Source organism: Malaclemys terrapin, chromosome 18 (genome assembly GCF_027887155.1).
Source record: "Malaclemys terrapin pileata isolate rMalTer1 chromosome 18, rMalTer1.hap1, whole genome shotgun sequence".
Classification (NCBI taxonomy): Eukaryota; Metazoa; Chordata; order Testudines; family Emydidae; genus Malaclemys; species Malaclemys terrapin.
In genome coordinates, this window is record NC_071522.1 from 21,955,534 (window position 1) to 21,976,479 (window position 20,946).

The 20,946-nt window shown below is 53.3% G+C and overlaps 1 protein-coding gene across 3 annotated transcripts in view; it reads left to right on the forward strand.

The window, feature by feature from the left end:
- HIP1 (huntingtin interacting protein 1) overlaps positions 1 to 20,946 on the forward strand; it is a 133,690-nt gene that overhangs the window by 71,516 nt on the left and 41,228 nt on the right. For all 3 annotated transcript variants that reach the window (XM_054008277.1, XM_054008279.1, XM_054008278.1), the window contains exons 2-5: positions 8,861 to 8,924; positions 11,574 to 11,716; positions 12,920 to 12,976; positions 17,719 to 17,799. In XM_054008277.1, coding sequence (XP_053864252.1) covers positions 8,861 to 8,924; positions 11,574 to 11,716; positions 12,920 to 12,976; positions 17,719 to 17,799 — 345 coding nt within the window. The remainder of the gene's footprint in view (positions 1 to 8,860; positions 8,925 to 11,573; positions 11,717 to 12,919; positions 12,977 to 17,718; positions 17,800 to 20,946) is intronic.

The window sequence follows — 20,946 nt, forward strand, 5'->3', positions numbered from 1 at the left end:
GGAGGAGGGAATAAGGATGCACTGCCCAGAAACCTTCTGGCAAGGCTTTCGGAGTACCTCCAGGAGAGCTTCATGGAGATGTCCCTGGAGGATTTCCGCTCCATCCCCAGACACGTTAACAGACTTTTCCAGTAGCTACAGACTTTTCCAGTAGCTGAACTGACCGCGAATGCAAAGTCAGGCAAAGTAATCATTAAAAACCGTTTGCTTTTAAAACAAGTTTTATATTTTAAAAGGTAAACTCACCTGAGGTCCCTTCCATGGGGTCAGAGTCTTGGGTACTGGCTTGGGAGGCTTGGGAGGGTACTTCAGTCAGGGTGAGAAAAAGATCCTGGCTGTTGGGGAGAATGGAGTGCTGTGTGCTCTCTGCAAGCTCATCCTCCTCCTCCTCCTCCTCTACCCCATCGGCAGAATCCTCAGGCGTCGAGACTATCCCCGACCCAGAATCCACGAACAAAGGTGGGGTAGTGGTGGCAGCCCCCCCTAGAATTGCATGCAGCTCGGCGTAGTAGCGGCATGTCCGCGGCTCTGACCCGGAGCGACCGTTTGCCTCCTTTGTTTTTTGATAGGCTTGTCTGAGCTCCTTGACCTTCACGCGGCACTGCTCAGAGTCCCTATTGTGGCCTCTCTCCATCATGCCCTTGGAAATTTTTTCAAAAGTTTTTGCATTTCGTCTTTTAGAACGAAGTTCTGCAAGCACTGAATCCTCTCCCCATACAGCGATCAGATCCAGTACCTCCCTCACGGTCCATGCTGGTGCTCTTTTTCGATTATCAGCCTGCATGGTTACCTGTGCTGATGAGGTATCTGTGGTCACCTGTGCTCTCCACGCTGGGCAAACAGGAAATGAAGTTCAAATGTTCGCGGGGCTTTTCCTGTCTACCTGGCCAGTGCATCCGAGTTCGGATTGCTGTCCAGAGCGGTCACAATGATGCACTGTGGGATAGCTCCCGGAGGCCAATACCATCGAATTGCGGCCACACTAACCCTAATTCGAATTGCTAAAATCGATTTTGGCGCTACTCCGCTCGTTGGGGTGGAGTACAGAAATCGATTTAAAGGGCCCTTTACATCGAATTAAATGGCGTCGTTGTGTGGACGGTTACAGGGTTAATTCGAATTAAAGCTGATAAATCCGAATTAAAGTCGTAGTGTAGACCAGGCCTGTGATCCGCTCTTGCTGGCCCATCTCTGATTTGATTGGACAGCCTTAGATTTCACACTCCAGTGGTCAGACCCAAACACCGGCTACCTTCCTTTGCGAAGTTGGTTTTATTTTCCTTATTCGTCTTAGGCTACGTCTACACTACCCGCCTGAATCGGCGGGTAGAAATCAATCTCTCGGGGATCGAATTATCGCGTCTCGTCGGGACACGACAGTCGATCCCCGACTCGACGCTTGTACTCCACCAGCAGAGGTAGGAGTAAGCGCCGTCGACGGGGGAGCCGCAGAGGTCAATTTGCCGCCGTCCTCACAGCGGGGTAAGTCGGCTCCGATCCGTCGAATTCAGCTACGCTATTCGCGTAGCTGAATTTGCATATCTTAAATCGACCCCTCCCGCCCCCCGTAGTGAGGATGTAGCCTCAGTGTTTTAAAAAAGAGAGCGTGAGCAAAGTAAATACAAAAGCAGGGAATGTGAGGCTGGAACAGTCAGGTTGAAATTTCACATGCACTGAAGTCCGTTTCCTGCAGTGACCGTGTACGCACGTGAAGTCTTCTGCTGCTAAACGTAAAGCTCAGATCCTGGTGGAAAGGGAAGAACGGTGTTTTAAAGGTGTCCCTTGACTCCAGCTGGACCCCGCTACCGATGCTCTTCCTCAGGGCATAAGCTGACTGCAAACTGAGCAGCCTAGGAGGAAGTTTCCCCTACAGCCAGGTTATTCTATAATTGTCCACTGCAGGGCTTCTTTCAGCTACTTCTACAATCCGGATACTGAGCTAGGGGGACCCCTGGTATGATCCAGTTTGGTGGTTCCTATGCTGACTAGTTCCTCCCATCACCTGTCTACGAACTGCTCCAGAGGGAGCTCAGTGTAGTTTAAGCGTGTTGACACTGAGCCACGCTGAAAGATGCTCGAGGGAGGATTGGGTGGGTAGGCTATGTAGCCCATGAGGGGAGGCAGAAGGGAACAGCGACCACACGGTAAAGGGCAAGGCATCCCTGGAGCCGGGCAGGTGCCTCTGAAGGATGTCTGAGTGGCTGCCCAGGTCCCACAAATACTGCAGGTTTAAAGGCACCCTAAACATTTTGACAATGTATTGCATGGGGGAATTGGATGACATTCTGCGACCTGAGTTCTACAGGAGGTCAGAAGAGAGGATCTAATGATCCCTTCTGGTCTTAAAATCTACGAATCCGTGAACCTGTACTACCTTAAAAATCCTAAGCACCCTTTCTCCCAGGCTGCCTTGCTTGTCCTCCCTCGCTGAGGAGAACAGTCCTGATGAGCCACAGTTCACCTATGAGTGAATTATGAGACGCAAGAGGGAGAGAACCTTTGCACGGTGGTGGGGTGGGGGCATTTCAACCCTAAAAGGAATTCCTTTGCAGTATTTGAGTAACTGTAAACAGTGGGTTAGACTGGAAACTGCTTCTCAGCTTTGACTGGAGCTTCTGCTACCTGTAAGTGCTAGGCTGTTGCAAGGGGCAGAGAGATGTTTGCTGTGGACAGCACTTGGCCGGTGCTTGTGCAGAAGGGTCTGTATGTCTGCTGTGCCTTGGGACACATGTTTTGTGTAAGTGCTAAAGCCCCCAGTGCACTCTCCTCGGTCCTTTTCTGTTGTGATGAAGCCACAGTGGGGCCATCCTGAGACTGAGGATGTTAGTAACATTTGGGGAGGATAGTAAGTACATCAGGCATTAGGAGGGAATTAGTCCCACCACTTTAATTGGCGGAGTCGATAATTATCTCCTGACTGTGCTGAGCCAGCCTGTTTCTCCCATTAATGTACCGTGAGGTTAATGGAGGCCAAATTTTGGCTGCTAGGTAAGAGATTGAAGTCCAGGACCTCCATGGTAGCATTTTCCGAAATGCTTCCAGTGCCGCACGCAGGGCCAGTTAGGCAAACTGCAGGGTCTCAATGCAAGGATGAGACGATGGCGTAAGGAGGAGGGGTTTAGATTTATTAGGAACTGGGGAAACTTGTGGGAAAGGGGGAGCTTATACCGGAAGGATGGGCTCCACCTAAACCAAAATGGAACCGGATTAATGGCAGTTAAAATTAAAAAGCTCAGAGAGCAATTTTTAAACTAGGGCTGGGGGAAAGCTGACAGATGCGGAGGAGCATGTGGTTGGGACAGAGACATCCTTAGGGGAGGATCTATTAATGGAGATGCTCTATGTCCTAGTAAGGAGGAGAGGATGGAAGATGACAAAATATGGGTAGGATGTGATGAGAAACAGTCAAATGAAAGAGTCCCACTCAATTACATCACAAAACGTCAGACAGCTAAAAAGTGACAAGTTTTTAAAGTGCTTATATACAAAGGCTAGGAGACTAAATAATAAGCTGGGTGAACTAGAGTGCCTCGTATTAAATGAGGAGATTGATATAATCGGCATCACAGAAACGTGGTGGAATGAGGATAATCAATGGGACACCGTAATACCAGGGGACAAAATATATCGGAAGCACAGAACAGGTCGTGCGGAGGGGGTGGGGGGAGTGGCACTATCTGTGAAAGAAAGCGTAGAATCAAATGAAGTAAAAATCTTAAATGAAGCAAACTGTACCATGAAATCTCTCTGGGTAGTAATTCCATGCTTGGATAATAAGAATATAGCAGTAGGGATATATTACTGACCACCTGGCCAGGATGGTGATGGTGACTGTGAAATGCTCAGGGAGGTTAGTGAGGCTATAAAAATAAAAACATCAATAATAATGGGGGATTTCAACTCTCCCCATATGGACTGGGTACATGTCACCTCAGGACGGGATGCTGAGGTAAAATTTCTTGACACCTTAAATGACTGCTTCTTGGAGCAGCTGGTCCTGGAACCCACAAGGGGAGAGGCAATTCTTGATTTAGTCCTAAGTGGAGCACAGGATTAGGTCCAAGAGGTGAATGTAGCTGGACTGTTTGGTAATAGTGACTATAATATAATTAAATTTACCATCCCTGTGGCAGGGAAAACACCACAGCAGCCCAACACTGTAGCATTTCATTTCAGAAAGGGGAACCACACAAAAACGAGGAAGTTTGTTAAATAGAAATTAAAAGGTGCAGTGCCAAAATCCCTGCAAGCTGCATGGAACGTTTTTAAAGACACCATAAGAGAGGCTCGAAGTATAACCCAAATTAAACAACATCGTCAGAGAACCAAAAAAGTGCCTCTGTAGCTAAACAAGCATGTAAAAGAAGCAGAGAGAGACAAAAAGGCAGCCTTTAAAAAGTGGAAGTTAAATCTTATAAACTCTGGCAAATGAAATGCAAAAATATAATTAGGAAGACCAAAAAAGAATGTGAAGAACAGCTAGCCAAAGACTCAAGAAGTAATAGCAAAAAAATGTTGTAAGTACATCAGAAGCAGGAAGCCTACTAAACAGCCAGTGGGGCCACTTGACGATTGAGACTCTAAAGGAGCGCTCGAGGACGATAAGGCCATTGCGGAGAAACTACGTGAATTTTTTGCATTGGTCTTCACGGCTGAGGATGTGAGGGAGATTCCTAAACCTGAGCCATTCTTTCTAGGTGACAAATCTGAGGAACTGTCCCAGATTGAGGTGTCATTAGAGGAGATTTTGGAACAAATTGATAAATTAAACAGTAACAAGTCACCAGGACCGGATGGTATTGACCCAAGAGTTCTGAAGGAACTCAAATGTGAAATTGCGGAACTAACAACTGTAGTCTGTAACCTATCATTTAAATCAGCTTCTGTACCAAATGACTGGAGGATAGCTAAGGGGATGCCAATTGTTAAAAAGGGCTCCAGAGGTGATCCCGAAAATTACAGGCTGGTGAGTCTGACTTCAGTACCAGGCAAACTGGTTGAAACTATAGTAAAGAACAAAATTGTCAGACACAGAGATGAACATAATTTGTTGAGAAAAAGTCAACATGGTTTTTGTAAAGGGAAATCATGCCTCACCAATCTACTAGAATTCTTTGAGGGGGTCAACAAGCATGTGGACAAGGGGGATTCAGTGGATATAGTGTACTTAGATTTTCAGAAAGCCTTTGACAAAGTCCTTCACCGAAGGCTCTTAAGCAAAGTAAGCTGTCATGGGATAAGAGGGAAGGTTCTCTCATGGATCGATAACTGGTTAAAAGATAGGAAACAAAGGGTAGGAATAAATGGTCAGTTTTCAGAATGGAGAGAGGTAAATAGTGGTGTCCCCCAGGGGTCTGTACTGGGCCCAGTCCTATTCAACATATTCAGAAATGATCTGGAAAAAGGGTAAACAGTGAGGTGGCAAAATTTGCGGATGATACAAAACTACTCAAGATAGTTAAGTCCCAGGCAGACTGCGAAGAGCTACAAAGGGATCTCACAAAACTGGGTGACTGGGCAACAAAATGGCAGATGAAATTCAATGTTGATAAATGCAAAGTAATGCACATTGGAAAACATAATCCTAACTATACATATAAAATGATGGCATCTAAATTAGCTGTTACCCCTCAAGAAAGAGATCTTGGAATCATTGTGGATAGTTCTCTGAGAACATCCACTCAATGTGCAGCGGCAGTCAAAAAAGCGAACAGAATGTTGGGAATCCTTAAGAAAGGGATAGATAATAAGACAGAAAATATCATATTGCCTCTATATAAATCCATGGTTCGCCCACATCTTGAATACTGCGTGCAGATGTGGTCGCCCCATCTCAAAAAAGATATATTGGAATTGGAAAAGGTTCAGAAAAGGGCAATAAAAATGATTAGGGATATGGAACAGCTTCCGTATGAAGCGAGATTAATAAGACTGAGCAGGGATAAGGACCCGGGGTCCTGCTGCCAAGGTTCACTATAATACTTCTCACTACCACAGCTGAGCAGGTGTAGAGTCCTCTCCTCCAACTCTCTGGAAGCAGATCCTCCCAGGGTTCGCAGGCTGATCTTGCCTATTATGTCATTGAGAAGCACCGCTTCCCTGGGGGTGGGCTCAGGATGCTATGGGCACCCCCAGGCTAGAGCGAACTCTGCACTGCACTCCCTGGTCCTGCGAGGGAGGACCTACTGTAGCTATTGTTGGAGAGGCAAGTACCACGGCAGCTCCCCTGTGTGTAGTTCCCCGAGTGCTGTCACTGCTGCGGGAGAGCTCTGTGCCCTGCCCTGCACGGTTCCTGCTGGGCTGTGGAGCAGATCCTTCTTGTTAGCGTATGCGCAGCGCGCCTCAGGTTTCATCACCGAATTTGGTCCACTGGTTGGATTACTAGCTTTCCTGGCTTGGGCTGGGTACTGGTGGGGAGTACGGCATGAACGCTGATCCATGGCGAGCAGATTTACCCACGCTTAACAGTGTGGGCAAGCACTAGCTCTGCAGGCAGCCTGTGGTTTGGAGACCACACGGAGCAGAGCAGAGCTGGCGCTGTTGAACTGACAGGGATGCTGCTGTGTCGGGGGACAGCTGAATCCAGAAGGAATCTGCCCCTCTCCCCGTCGTTTCACTGTCTGTACCGGGGGAGGGCTGTAAAATCCAGTCCGTGCTGCCCGTTTGGTACAGCGCTAGGACTGTGCTGTGCCCCGGTGGGTGCATCCGCCCAGCACAAGCTGAGTCCCGTTAGTGGGCAGGGATGGGCAGGCCCAAGCAGTGCCTTGGCCGAATTCCTCAAGGCTGGTGTGGTCACTGGGGAGAAGCACTGCCTTGTACGGGTGGAAGCTCTCCCAAGGTGGGGGAGTTTCTTCTGGCAGCTGGGGCTGTGAGGAGGGCAGGGCTAGAGCAGGGAGCTGCCACCTTATCCTGTTTAAATCCCTCCTGTAAAGCTCACCTCCCCCAACAGATCACTCCAGTCGGGCCTTGGTTGGGCGTGTGGCAAACTGAGACCTCAGCTTTGCTGCCAAACTCCGCTGGGCCGATCGCAACCGCAGCCTCCTGCCTCATCCCCTGGGGTTTGTGGCCTGTCTGCCATGCAGATTGGGAGCTCTCTGGGGTAGGAACTGGCTTATTCATCACGTCTGTACAGCCTCTAGCACAGTGGGGCTCTGGTCCTCGATTGGGGTTCCCAAGCATTACCCTAATATAACTGATGGGAGGCAGGGGGAAGCGTGGGGCAGGCATGTCAGAGAGCCCCTGCTGCCCCTAATGGCCATTACCCTGCCAGGCTCAGAGCTGCTCCCCAGGGCCGGTCAGCAAGCCCTCCCTCCCTCCCTCCCACAGCTAGAGGACAGGGCAGTGAAACTGATTTGTGGAGACTCCGGAGGGAGCCAACAAAGGGTTGAGCCAAAGCTGGATCTGGGCTCTTGGGCTCTGGAAGGCAGCAGTAAAGAATCAAGGACAAGCTCAGTCCCCTGTGGAAGGCCCAAAGAGGGAAAGCGGGGGAAGGGTGTAAATGCTCAGGGGAGGATCTGCCCAGACTACGTGAGAGGGTGAAAGCAGGAGAGATGGGACCATGTGAAGGAAAGAGGAACTTGGATTGACTAACCAAACCCATTCCTCTGTCAGGAGGGGTTCCCTCTTCATCTCCTCAGGGAGCAGTGGGAGCCCTGCCCCGGGGGTGGAATCGATCTCTGAGAGACAGAGCACTGGGGCTAAGTGGGACCTGCCAGATCTCTGCTCTCTGAGTCCCCTGCCCTGGGGATCCTTGTTGGACTGGGTCTGGCTCAGACTTCAAAGCGCTGCCCTGTCTTGGTTTTGTGTGCAGGGCTCTTCCTCACCACAGGGGCAGGGAACTTTCAGATTTAGAAGTGGAGGAGCCCAGCAGGCTGTGAGCCAAGCCGTGGGTTGCGTGGCTCTCTGAGCTTAGAGGAGTGTGGCGCATCAGGAGAAGGGTGTCAGACGGACAGGTGGCCCCTGCTGCTGCTCCCTCTCCTTCCCTTGAGTCTCCCTGTTTTTGGGATTGCCCGAGGCACCAGGTGAGCAGTGTGTGGAGGAGGGAACTTTGCCCAGTGGTTTGGGGGTTTATCTGCTTCCCTGTGCAGGCTTGGGTGGAAGCTAAGCGACAGCATCACCATTGGCTCCCCTCCTTGCCCCTCTTTGAGGAAGGTTAACAGGGTGGTTCCTGCCCTGCCTCGTCTCCCAGTGCATAGTGGACAACCCGTGGCCAGGAGCTGGGTTCTCTCCTTCATCTCTGCCCCGGCTCCATTACCCCATAGTTCTCCTTTTGCATTTTGAAGCCTACATTGCCAGCACTAGAGAACTAGCCTGTCTCCTCCCAAATGTGCCACGGGATCCGAGGGCTGGGTTCCCTGGGTGCCCAACCTGGACTAGGACTGGGCCCTTGCTATCCTGGGCAGCCGCCCTCTGCATTTGGCACCAACAGCATGGTGACTCCCAGCCCCACCATGAGCCAGAGCCCGCTGGCTCCATGACCGTTGTCCCAGGGCAGGGAAGTGGGTCTGACTCTGGCTTCATTTCCCTTTGCCCTTCCCTTGCCGGAGAGGGGCAGGTGTGGGGGATTATTCTTTGTAGTCACTGCTTAATTGCCTCGTTATTGTGCTGAGCAAATGAATCCTGGCATCAGCTGAGCGTGGCCGCTCCTAGAAATGCATTCGGGAGTTGGCAGAGTCCAGCTGGCATGGGAGAGCGGCCTCGTCCAGAGACAGGCGCCTGGATCGATACCAGCCATCAACAGGTGCAGGAAGCGAAGGGAACTGTGTACGTGGTTGTGGGAGGATTTGAATCAGCCTGTGACCCTGACCACCCCCCATGCCCTTCACAGCTAATGCTCACATACCCCCTTTGTGTTTTTCAGACTGTCAGCATCAATAAGGCCATTAACACACAGGAAGTGGCTGTCAAGGAGAAACACGCCAGAAATATCCTTTTCAGAGTTGGCGGCAGGACAAGCGAGCGTGGGAGTCGACTGGAGACTGGCTGGAAGGCAGGTGGAGGTACAGGTGTGGAAGTGGGCAGAGAGCAGCCATCATAGCAAGACCCCCTCATGGATTGGCCTGGCTCTAAGCCCTCTGCTGAATGGAGGGTTTAGAGCCAAAATCCCACTGGGATCCCCTCTGCCCAGCAGGAGGAAGAGTGGGATTCCTGAAGGGAAGCGGCCGAGTGGGCAAGGGAGGGTGGTGGTGAGTGATTCTGGCACGGCACTACCCTTTCTCTCCCGGTGCTGTAGCCTTGCTCTGAGCAGGTCTGTGCCCGCTGCTGCTTGGAGTTGTGTCCATGCTTGGTGCTTCCACCACTGACATCCCTCCGGAGCTGCCCCAATGGTAGCAATGGTGGGAAATGTTAGCGTGGAAAGGCCTAGCCAGGCAGAGGGGCTGTAGCTGCAAGGGGGAGGGTGTTATCATTCCTCGCTGGTTACCTCCACCCTAATGAGCTTTAGAGCGGTTATAAATACCAGGTGCGCTTAAGCTGAACGGCCCAAAGGTCTGAATAGTTAAGATCCCGCTGAAGAAGAACGTATTTTGGCAGCTCTGCAGCTGACCGGGAGCCAGGAACGTGCAGCAGGTGCAGCTCCAAATCATTCCACTTTGTCGGGAGAAGAACTGGGGAGCGTTTTGCTTTCTGAACCCATGGGGTTCTGCATCGCCCAGCTCCAGGGCCAGGCAAGTGGGGGCGGGAGAGAGTCCAGCCTAGAGGCTCTGGGGGCTGGTGGATCCTCTGAGAGCTGTCGCTGAAGCTCCTGGGTCATTGCTGTCAATGCATGGAAGGGTTCAGGACAAGCGATACCTGCCAGTGCTGGGAATGGGGAGCTGGAGAGACCAGGGCCCCAGACCAGCCTGGACTCAGTGACCGACCGAATTCTCCTAGGCTCTCTGGGGACTCAGCCCCAGTGTGGGTGTGGGGGGGATCTTCCTGAGGGGGTCTCTTTGGAGGGGAGAGGGCGTGGTGCTGGAAGGGGGGGCTGCTTGGTTTGAACCCCCAGGGCACAGTGTGTCCCTGGCCTGAGGCAGTGATTTGGGAATGGCCCGTCGCCTCTCCCTCTCTGGGAAAGAACAGCACGTCCCCAGTCCCCAGCCGTTGGAAGTTCTCTGCTGCCTAGCTGAGGCTTGAGCTCTGGGCTGCAGGTTGGCTGTCTGGTATGGGGGAGCTCAGCTGGTGGGGGGGTCTGCTCATTCCACCTTCTTGAAGAGAAACAAGCTCCAGCGGCTTACAGGATTTATCTGACGGTGGAATGTCTGTTGCAGGGCTGTTTCCCGGCTGGCATTCTGCATGGGGCCCTTTTGTTTTTGTCTCAGGCCTGTTTTCAATGGGAAAGCTGTTTGTGCACGGGGATCCCAGGCCTGGAGATAAAGCTCCACCGCCGTCCTGTTGGCTGTTAGCTTCTTGATGCAGCAGGCTGCCTGCCACGCCGATCCCCTTTCTGCATTCCTAGTCTATAGCAAGAGTTAGCGTGGCTGGTCTGCTCCCCAAAGCATTATGCAGGGGTCTGTAGAAAACAGCCCTGCGCCGGCCTCATGTGACAGGACCTAGATGGCCTGTAGGCAGCGCTCTCGAGTGTACCAGATTTAGTGGGACATTCTGTATTTCCACTTTATCAGGATGCCTGATCCATTGCCCACTGAGGTGGGCAATGAGAAACTGCTTCACCTCCCCTGCAGGACAGCTGTAGTCAAGGGAGATCCTGAGTTCAAGCCTCATCTCTTCCATTCACTTCTACTTCTGCGCATTTCCTACCCCGTATTGCTGACCCAGGCTTCAGCCCCCTGCCTTATGAGACCGACAAGTATCAGCCCCTCCCAATTGGACTAAGAAATTGCACAAGGTCACTGGAGGCAGAACTGGTGTGGACCCATGATCTTTAATCTAGCGCACCCAAATTTCAGTCACTCAGCCATGCTGCCTTTAGACTGACTGTGCCCAATCTGTGTGCTTGGCTGTCCTAGCTGCAGCTACCCTTCTGTCCTCCCTGAGCCAGGAATCAAACCCAGGAATCCTGGCGTCCTCCCCCGCCCTTTAGCTCTAGCAAATAGTTGAGTAATCCACTGGCCGTGTGTGTCACATTCTCCCTCTAGTGGCTGGCCCACACAGAGGGGAGCAGCTGCGGTCTGGGCTGGGGATCTGAAGGCCCAGGACGGATGAGGGGCAGAAGGTACGTAGCACATGTGTGTACGGCAGGGGGTTCTGGGCAGTTCCAGTGACAGCTGGGGAAGAAAGCAGCCAGGAGAGAGGGAGAGCAGCCACTGGTTCCAGCAGCTCTGCTGGCTGGTTCTGGTTTGGAAGCACGTTGTTGGCTGGCGCCAACAGGGCCTGTGCACTCCAGGTACCTAGTGCCTTTTGCTGATGCATGCTGGTTGTCTCATTGCGTGGGTAGAAACCTCTCCGCAGGAGGGGAGTTCCCAGTTGCTCTCTACCACTTCGCACTGCCTTTGGGATCCAGAACAGCGTGAGGGGATAACTTGGGAACAGCCAGCAAGCCTCACTGTCTCTGAGCTATTGTGTTTTGTGGGTGTCCCTATCACTTCTGTGCACTCCGAGCGAAGGGATTGGCTTTTCCTTAGCCCGCCTCTCACCATGCATCCTGGGAACCCACCACGAGAAAGGAGCTCAGACCTTCTGGTCCGTCGTGAACCGACTCCCCCTCTCCAGCAACGCCGTGCTCTGTTGGAAGTTCTGCCACGTGTTCCACAAGCTCCTCCGCGATGGACACCCAAATGTACGTGCACAGCTGTGTCGCTGATAGTGCCAGATGGGGGGCGGCACAAGAGAGGAATACTGTGATTGCCTCATGTCCTTTCAGCCCCTATTGGGCCAGGAATAGGAAGACCTGAGAGGCCACCTAAGTGTTGCCAACTCTTGTGACTTTTATTGTGGGCTTTGTAATATTTTGGTGTTTTTCTTAAGGCCCCAGCTCTTGGAGTCCTGTGACTATGTGAGAATCTCAGCTTGCATTTAAAAAAAAAAATAAAATACCGGTTGCAGAGCAAAGCACAAATCCTAAAGGTCCCAAAGCCGGGAAGGTCCATAAAAACACCAACCATTTATTATTAAAAGATATTGTGATTTTAAGCTGTTCTCATGATTTGTGCCCTCCTGGAGTTGCCAATGTGCACTCGTCACTGGAAAGTGGGGGGAGTGAGGGGTGATGAACAGAGTGGGAATATGTCGGCATTTATTGCCTCTGTTCCCCCACCCCCAGCTTTCTAGCCTGCCCCACATCATATCTGTTTCCCACCCCTACTTCCTTAAAGAGTCTGATAAGCCCCAGCCTGTCTGTCCTGCTATGCCGTGGCCCCTGCGCGCTCCTGGGTGCTGTCAGGCCCAGCTCTGCAGAAGACCAATGGCAAGAGTAGAAAGGGTTAATGCATCACCGCCCCCCCCCTCCAAAAGCTGAGCCCTGGGAAGGGAGACAAGTATTCACCCCAGGACTAACCCTGCAGCCCTCCCCATTCCCTGCCAGTCAGCCAGCGCTCCGCTCATCCCCATTCTCTCCTCTCCTCTCCTCTCTGCTAGAGGCCTAGGAAGCCCACTCCCTCCACCATGTGGATTTAAACAGCAGTAATGCTGTGCCTCCCTCCCCCTTCCGTCAGAGAGCCTCAAGCCAGTTACAGTCAGGGACAAATGAAGCCCTGTATGAGGTGGGTAAGACGGGATGGTCCTTTCCACTGTACAGATGGGGAAACCGAGGCACAGAATATCAGTGACTTGCCAATGATGACACAACTAGTCTGGGACAGAGCTGGGACTAGAACCCAGGAGTCCTGATCCTCATTTCTTGCTCTAATCACAGGATCAAACTTGTCCCACTAGCTAGAGCTTTCCCTTGTACGGCCAGGAGCCTGTGAACGTGGCTGGCTCTCTGGCAGCTCCTGTGCCCCTTCTTTGCTCTCCAATGGCCTCCTCTCAATTTCCCTTCCAGGTCCTGAAAGACTCTGTGAGGTACAAGAACGAGCTGAACGACATGAGCAGGATGTGGGTGAGTGGCTGGCTTGCGTGGGGGAATTTCCTGCTGGACGCCAACTGGCGCTCATGCTGGGAGGTGGTGCTAGGAAGTGCTGCGCCTCTTAAGGGAAGAACAACAGGCCCTGGTGATGGTTTGCCAGGTACTTTGTCCATAGAGCACTAGGCAAAGCCTGACTGAAGCTAGGCAGACAGCTGCCTTCCTCCTTCCCCTGCCTTAAGACTACCCAGAGCGTGTCTCTCCCCCGGCTGCAAGCGGTGGAAGCCTGTATCACAGAGAAGCAGTTTCAAGCTGAAGCTAGCTCCCCGTTGTCAGCGTGATTGGCGTCTCCCCCCAGAGAGACCAGGCTCGGGATCGTTGTGCCCTTGGTGTTGCGTCTCGAGGAGGCGGGGTGGAAACCAGAGATTTATAGTCAGCGCTGTTTGGAAATCAGAGATCTGCTTGACTTTCTAAAATCTTGGCTCCTCGTTGCTCCAGAATGGCTTGGCCTAGAAATGCCAGATCTGTCTGCCTGGGTTGGCCTTGCTGAGAGGAGGGACCCAGCCTGAGAGATTGCATTGGGCTGAGTTTATTATGAAGAACGTTTATAACCGAGCTCCTGCTGCTAGGCCCCGCCATAGGTGGGGCACTAAACAGCAAGCAGAAAGGTGGTGAGGCTGGCCTCCAAGAAGGGGGTTGGAGAGTGGCAGGGTCACAAGGGCAGCTGGAGTAGCCCGGAGCCTGTGCTTGCCCATATCATGTGGAGGAGAGCAGGGAGCCCCAGCAGTGTAGTGGAGATGGGGACATGGAATGGGGCAGGTGAGAGAGGCCATGGCAGGTGGTGAGTGTAGGGAAAGGCCTGGGGTTTAAAATTTTCAGTGTGGATAGATGCCTCTTCCCCTGAACCATTGCCCTATACGCTGTCCACTAAGCCGATATGCTGCCCAGAGGCCTTCACACACACCTCCCCTGGGCTTGCGAACGTCTGGCCAAGGGAAATCCTTTGAGGAGCCTCACAAAATCTGTAAAAAATCCTAAATGGAGCAGAGCTCCTCTCCTGCAGAGGTCAGACAGAAACTCAGGGTGAGTTGTGGGAGCTCATTTGAAATAGGTGGGGGCAGTACAAGAAATTCATAAACAAAAACCAGGTGAAAGGCGAGTTATGGTTGAAAGTTAGTTTCGCTGGAGTCCAGCGAACACCCAAAATATTACCCTGGCTTCACAAAAACACCCCAGCCCCTTCTCCACCCAGACGCTAGACAGGCTGGATGCTAGCAGCTAAAGGACCTGGCCACCCAGTTCTTTACTCTTTGTCCTTCACACTGTCCACCCAGCCTTAACTTTGCCTCCTGTTGCACTGGGCAAAAATATACAGAGGTCAAGATGACACAATTGTATAATCCCAATTCTCATTCCCGGGATCCATGTCCAGTCAGCTCACCCTGGAAAAGGGGTGAGTTTTGACTCTGCACAGGGTGTGGACTGTTTTTGTTGGAGGAGGCTGGGAAGGGCACCAGCTCATTCTTAATACGTGAATGGCGATTATTTTGGTTTGACATATTCCTGATGTATCTGCTAGCGGTTTTCAGTCTCTCCTGAGTGACTGTGAAGGCAGGAGTGTCTCTGCTTCACCCCCTGTCTTGTTGGGGACAGTATGGGTGTTTTCCCATTTGGGGTGGGGGTGGGGGTTCCCTAATAATCAGTTTCAAAAGATTCCAATCCCAACAGCTAATTTCACACAACACAGTTTTGAGAGGGTAAAGGTCCATACTCACAACCTAAGGTGCTTTGGGAAGGCCAAATATGGCCACTGGGCATTCTGTTGCCTGGCAGAAAACAAGTAAAACCCAACCAGCAACTGGGAGGGACCTATTGACTTCAGTAATGGCTCTTTGCACTGGGGGCTGCATGAACAGAGCCCTATGGAAGTCAGTGGGGCTCCACAAAGGCACAGGTGTCAGCCGCATAGGCGCTATTGCAGGACTGGGGCCCAGTACGCTAGCCATGGTGCCTGCTGTTGGTGTAAGGGCTGAGATGGGACCTGTTTAGAATGAGCCATGCTTGCCCCCTCTAGCCACCTCACAAGGAGTGTGTTGTCCGGTTGGATGTGGTTCAGAGCTGATGTGGGCAGATCAGGAGGCCTGTAGCAAACACAATTGGTTGTGCAGGATTCCCTTTGGGAGGGGGCGGCGTTAGGAGATTCCCCTCCCCACTGCTGAGGACAGTTATTTAATATCGTAAGATCTCCTCGGTACCTGAGCCAGGGTGGCAGGAGAGCCCACTGGGCTGCTGCCAGTTCCATAGCTGCTTGTGGAGTTCCACCACCAAGCGTCCAAGCTAACGTGGCAGACGAGATTTCAGAGGGAAGACCAAGGAGCTACGTGAGCAGGTGCTGAGCCAACTGACGCCATGGAAATGCCGGTGGTTGACTTGGGATATGAAGCAGAACTGTCAGGAGAATGAAAAGCAACATGCTGCGGCCAGAGAGAGCAATAGGCGCATGGGGCAGAGGCAGCCCTGTCTTAGGCTCTGTCCGGGAAGTCCTTGTCATCCGCAAAACCCAGTTCTTTTGGCAGCTTTGCCTATACCATGCTGTGGAGAAATGGGCTGCAGCTAGATGAACACTGTCTTTCCACAGGCCAGAGATGAATTCACTTGTTGCTAATAGACTAAACCTGTCCCCACAAAGGCTCCTGGGTGCTGTACGGTACGTCAAATAAGAAATTCACTAAGTAACAAACAAAAATAGTTCTCTGTGGTTCTGCTATAACCTCCCTTCCCCCCCGCCCTCCCTCCCCAACCCCAGCACCCTCAGTGCAGAATGGGGAGCTGGAGCTGGGAGACGTTGTGGCTGTCATTAAAATGAGTCAAACAGGAAGGATTACGAATTCCGAAAAGAGGCAAATGAATTGGCAGCGTGCACACCCTGACAGGCGTGCAGGCAGTGTCCTACGCGCACAGACACACACACAACTTTTTGTCTCGCTTTGGGTTCCGCTCTGTCCTTCGACAGGTTCCATTCATTGGGGTTTTCCCTTCTGGTCCCAGGGATGTGTTTGTATGATGCTAACCAGCAGGCAGCAGATTTCGTGTGCTCCTAGCACATCTCTGCTGGCCCTCCCTCTCCCCATCACGCCCAAGCAACACCAGTGACTCCTCTCAGCTGGGGCAGAATTTGGCATCTGTCCTTTTTTCTTTGATTGCGAATACTTTCCCATCCCCCTCCCTGGGCAGCAGGCTGCCTGCTTCGGTTAGCATTAAACCAGCCCTGTGCAAGTTGCTGTCATTGGAAGCAGGTTGAGTTGCCATCTCGTCTCTGTGTAAGTTCAGCCATTTGTTCCCTGCCGACACCTGTGAGCCTTGTGCCTCTAGGTAGCTGTTGAACCTCTTGAAATGGTGGAGTATAGCACTGCTAGGGAACCAAGCGGTGGGGTTAGCCCAGAAGCAACAGATGCTCAAAGGGGGCCCACTGTGAACTGTAACCTGGCAGGCTGGGGGGGGCCACCTGCTCTCAGAGCTAAGCACGCAGGGCCAGAGCCAGTCTCAGATGCTCCCACCCACTTCAGTGGCAGAATTTTGCATTCAGTATGAATTGTTAAAATAAATAAAAATCTAGGGTATTTCAAACCCCTCCCCTGTACCGAGGTGGTGGTTAAACCCCAGCTCTGCAGAAGCAGGAGACTTACAATTGCAACGCTGGTACCAAGGCCAGCTAGTCTGGTTAGGGATTCTGCCAGTCCAGCAGCTAACTTGGCTGAGTGTCCCAGTTATTGGCTGAATAATGCTTCATGCAGAAGGGGGCCATGCCAGCGAGTCTCTGATTGAATACATCTGCTGCGCACCTCACCCTGAGGACCCCCCCCCCCCCCCGAGGCTGCCTGAGCCTGTTCACCCTGATTTTTAAACATGGTATCAAGATCTTCAGGGATATGTTGGGGGTAGAGGTCAGATATCGGAGCCTAACGCTTCTGAGCCTCATCATGCCATAGTCCAGGGTATATACAAAGGTGGCAACAGCCCACTTGCCAAGATGCATCCCAGCTTGTGGGTAATGTTCTCCTAGTGGATGGGAGGATATTCCGGATCAGTGATGTGTGGTCTGGTGTATGCCACATGCTGTAAAGGTTCATTCCCTCCTTGCTGTGAGGTTTTCCCCCCCTTCCCTGGGGTTTTTAACAACATGCTGATCAGTCTGTCTAGCAGACAGAGGTATAAGTACCAATCCTTGTGGCTTGGTCTGGCACTGTCCGCGCTTGTGTTGCGTGCAGCGACCTGGCTCGCTTGGGAAACAATGGGGGAAATGCTATTGTGTGTGTCCAGTATTGAAACCGCAGCAGCCCTGCTCGGCGGGCGGCCAGCAGAACCCAAGAGCTGGGAGCAAAGAGACCTTGTCCTGCAGTGAGTGCCTCGGGAAACAGGGAGCCCTGGGAACAGAGAATGTGGGCTGCAGATAGTTAGTTAATGGTGTCGAAAGATTAGTGACTTGAAATGTGCAACGTAAGTAAATACAGGGGGTGACGCACCCAGTGGCTGGGCCATGTGAGCCGTTTGTGTACTGGGGTGAATAAACAAACCCAAACAAGAGGGAAGACAGGAATGTATAAAGCACAGGGGGAGATTTTGTAGGCCTGAGTCTTAAAGGCATCATGCGATTCCAGAAGCTGCCGGCCTCTCCAGTAGGGAAGGTGCAAACCTCAGCATCCCAGAGCAGCCGGGGGCAGACTTCTCACCAGCATCAGACCCTGGTGCCTCATGTTCTGCTTTCTCCTGTTCCACAGAGTCATCTGAGTGAGGGCTACGGGCAGCTGTGCAGCATCTACCTCAAACTGCTGAGAACCAAAATGGAGTTCCATACGAAAGTAAGGCCGCTTCTCGCCCCGCCTCCTTTCTTCCCTCCTCCCCTCCAAATAGACCACGCTCTTCCCACCCACATCTGATCCATTGATTTAGTTGGGGATTGGCCCTGCTTTGAGCAGGGGGTTGGACTAGATGACCTCCTGAGGTCCCTTCCAACCCTGATATTCTATGATCCATTCCAGGAAGCTGAGGTCTGGTGATGGGGTCTCCTGCAGCTCCACCCGTTCAGTCCCCCAGGGGTACATTCTCCTCTGTGAGCTAGGCTGGGAAGCAGAATTATCACTCTGGAGACATCTAGGCTGCACGCTAAGCCTGGGTCTGTGGGCTCAGTGCTTCCGTCCGCCCGGCAGTGGAAATGTGGGTTTACGATTGCTAGGCCCCGGTCTCACAGCCGTGTCCAGACTGCACCACGCAGACCTGCTGACTCGGGTCTGCAGCCTGAGCACAGTGACAGGGCTTGGTCCTGAGCCTCAGTGGGGCTTGGGGTCTCACCCACCCCTTAGCGCGGTCCTAGGCCCTGGGTCCTGAGCGCTTGCTGGCCTGAGTCAGACTGATCTGTGTGTGCACGGAAGGGGGGCTTGGGCTCAAACCTGAGCCTGGGCTTAATGTGCCGTGTAGACGCACCTTCAGTTCCCCTTGTGTCACATGCTTCCAGCCAGCTGGTTGTGCTGGCAGGACACAGAACTAATGGCCTAGGTAAGCGTGGTGTCAGGACTGAGCTCTGGAGATCCCAGGAGTGACCCGTTCTGGTCGTTGCCACCTCTTGAATTAGCACTGCATTGCTGTTGGGAGGCTTGTGTGCCACCCCACCCCACCCCCTCGGCAGCATCTCTCCCACTGCTAGACATGGCCCTCTGGCTGGGCCCTGGAGTCAGGCCTTGTCTTTCACTTGCTGGCCGGGGCCCGGCTGCCCCAGGGTACAGGACTGTGAAATAAACTGTCAGCTCCTTGTGTCGCCGCACTGTTCCTTAGCTGGAGTCTCGGCTAGGAAATGCCAGACCCTGCCGGGAGCTGCCTGCCTTTGTCTTGGGGTGCAGTACTCCCACCAGCCCTGCACTGGGAAAGGTGGCAGCTCCATCCTGCTTGCTGAGCTGGGCAGTGTGGAACAGGCAGTGGCAGGCCCCTCCGGGTGCTGAGAGCTCACTGCAACACACACAGGTGGAAGGAGTAGCTGGGAAATGGGAGCATGAGGCCTGCCTCTCCTCCTCGGGACGGCCATGGTGGCAAATGCTCTCCAGGACTGTGTGAACACGGCCTTCGGATCCCAAAGCAGGGCCGTGGGCTTTGCAGGAGCGAGGCTGTTAGACCCTGACTCGAGCCGCTGTCTTGTTCCCCAGAGCTGCGGCAGCAAGGAGGCAGAGTCGCGGGGGGAAGAGGAGACCCTACTGGCTGTGTAAAGGGGCCTCCTCAATGAGCTCCCAAAGCGGTTCCCTCCAGAGGGGCCCTTGGGCTAACCCCGAGGGAGCTGCAGGCAGAGCGTTCGCAGCGAGAGGAATTTGCTTCCTCTCTGGCTCGGACAGAGCTTTGGCTTTGAGGCAGGCTGCAAAGCTCCCCGTTTTCTCTCAGCGATGGGCTGAGATGCATGAGGGGTTACTGCAGTACGCTACCCTGGCGGGTTGGTGTTACTGGCCAGTTACAGACCCTAATCTGAGAAAGTGAATGCTGCAGTGCTCAGATCCCGTGGTGATGGGACATGGGCCGTACCTCTGTCCCCCCAAGGGCACTCTCGTGGGCAGACAGAGTCCTGCATTTCTCCCATGTTTCTTTCAGTGGCCCCTTGCCAGGCCGCGCCTGTGTTACCTTGTATCTCCCCCCCGCCAGCTCCAGTTCGCAGGAGCTGAGCAGCTGGCGAACGCGAGGCCTGCTCAGCCCTTGGGCTCTCCCGGCCCATTTGCCTCGTGGAGCTGGTGACTAGCATGTGCTGTGTGGGCGAGGGCGCCCGTTACGCAGTGCAGCTCCTCGGCGTGAATCCAGCCTTGCCAGGTAGCTGACTGCTGGATTTAAGTGTAAGTGCGGTAAAAACCGCTCCCTTTGGGGAGTGGACAGGGCTGGACAGGAGCTAGTGTGATGTGGGGCTGGTGCAGTGGGGAAAGCTGTACTGGTTCCCCACACTGGGTAGAGTTATCCCGGGGTGGCCCCGAGTGGACACTCGCAGTCCGGTAGAAGAGCAGCCTTTTCTCCCTCCCCCTCTTCATTTTAGCTTAACCCCTTCCCGTGTCCTGAGCGAAAGGGGGGTTATAGTGGGGTAACTGCACTGCTTTAAATTCACCCCGAAGTTAGATCAGAACAACTTTCCCATGTAGCCGAGGCCTAAGGCTTTGCCCTTGCAGCTTGTCTAAGGTAAAGGGAGAGTTAGCAGGTGCCTGGGTGTAACGGCTTTATGGGCGGCGAATGGAGGCCTTCTCCTCAGAGCCTTCCACTGGGGCTGTGGTGGGTCGGAGCACTCTGGACTCTCGCAGAGATGGGGCAGTCACACTGGGACTCCATGGCTTCCTCTGGAGATGACACTGCCCTAGGTCCCCTGCCCCAGCCCCTGCCCCCACAGGGGACCTAGGGCAGCTTGTGCTGGCTGGATTGGCAACCAGCTCCTGGGAGGAAACACATGTGGAGTTGTGCAGAGCTGATGCCACGGCGAGCAGCCTTGTCCCTGTACAGCTGCAAAGCCTGGAACCTGTGGAGGGTGCTGGTGTGTGGCCTTCTGCGAGGTTGGGGGAAGCCTCCCATGGAGCCATTGCTCCTCTCCTGCCGTGCTCTGTGGCTGGCTCATGCGAGCAGAGAGACGCGCGTGGCCTCTAGTGTTGAAGGGGAAGTGAAACCTAACCCAGGTGCCTGTGGCCAGGTGTGAATAACATGGGAGCTGAGACGCAGATGGGAATGGCCAGGTGCAGTCAGCAGGGCTTTTCCTTGAGGGGGGCTGTTTATCAGCAGAGAGCAATAGAAGCTAACACAAGAACACGTCCTCCGGCCCGGGGTTCAACCCAGCATGAGCAGCCCAGCATCCCCTGCCTGCTGGCTCCCAAGCAGGCCGTCTGTAATCAACCGGGGTGCCTCTGCAAGGGGGAGCTGAGCTGAGCTCCAGCCCTTGTTCCCCAGGGGCAGGCTGTGCCCAGTCCATGCCTTGCTCGGGGACTCCCCACTCAGTGCTCCGA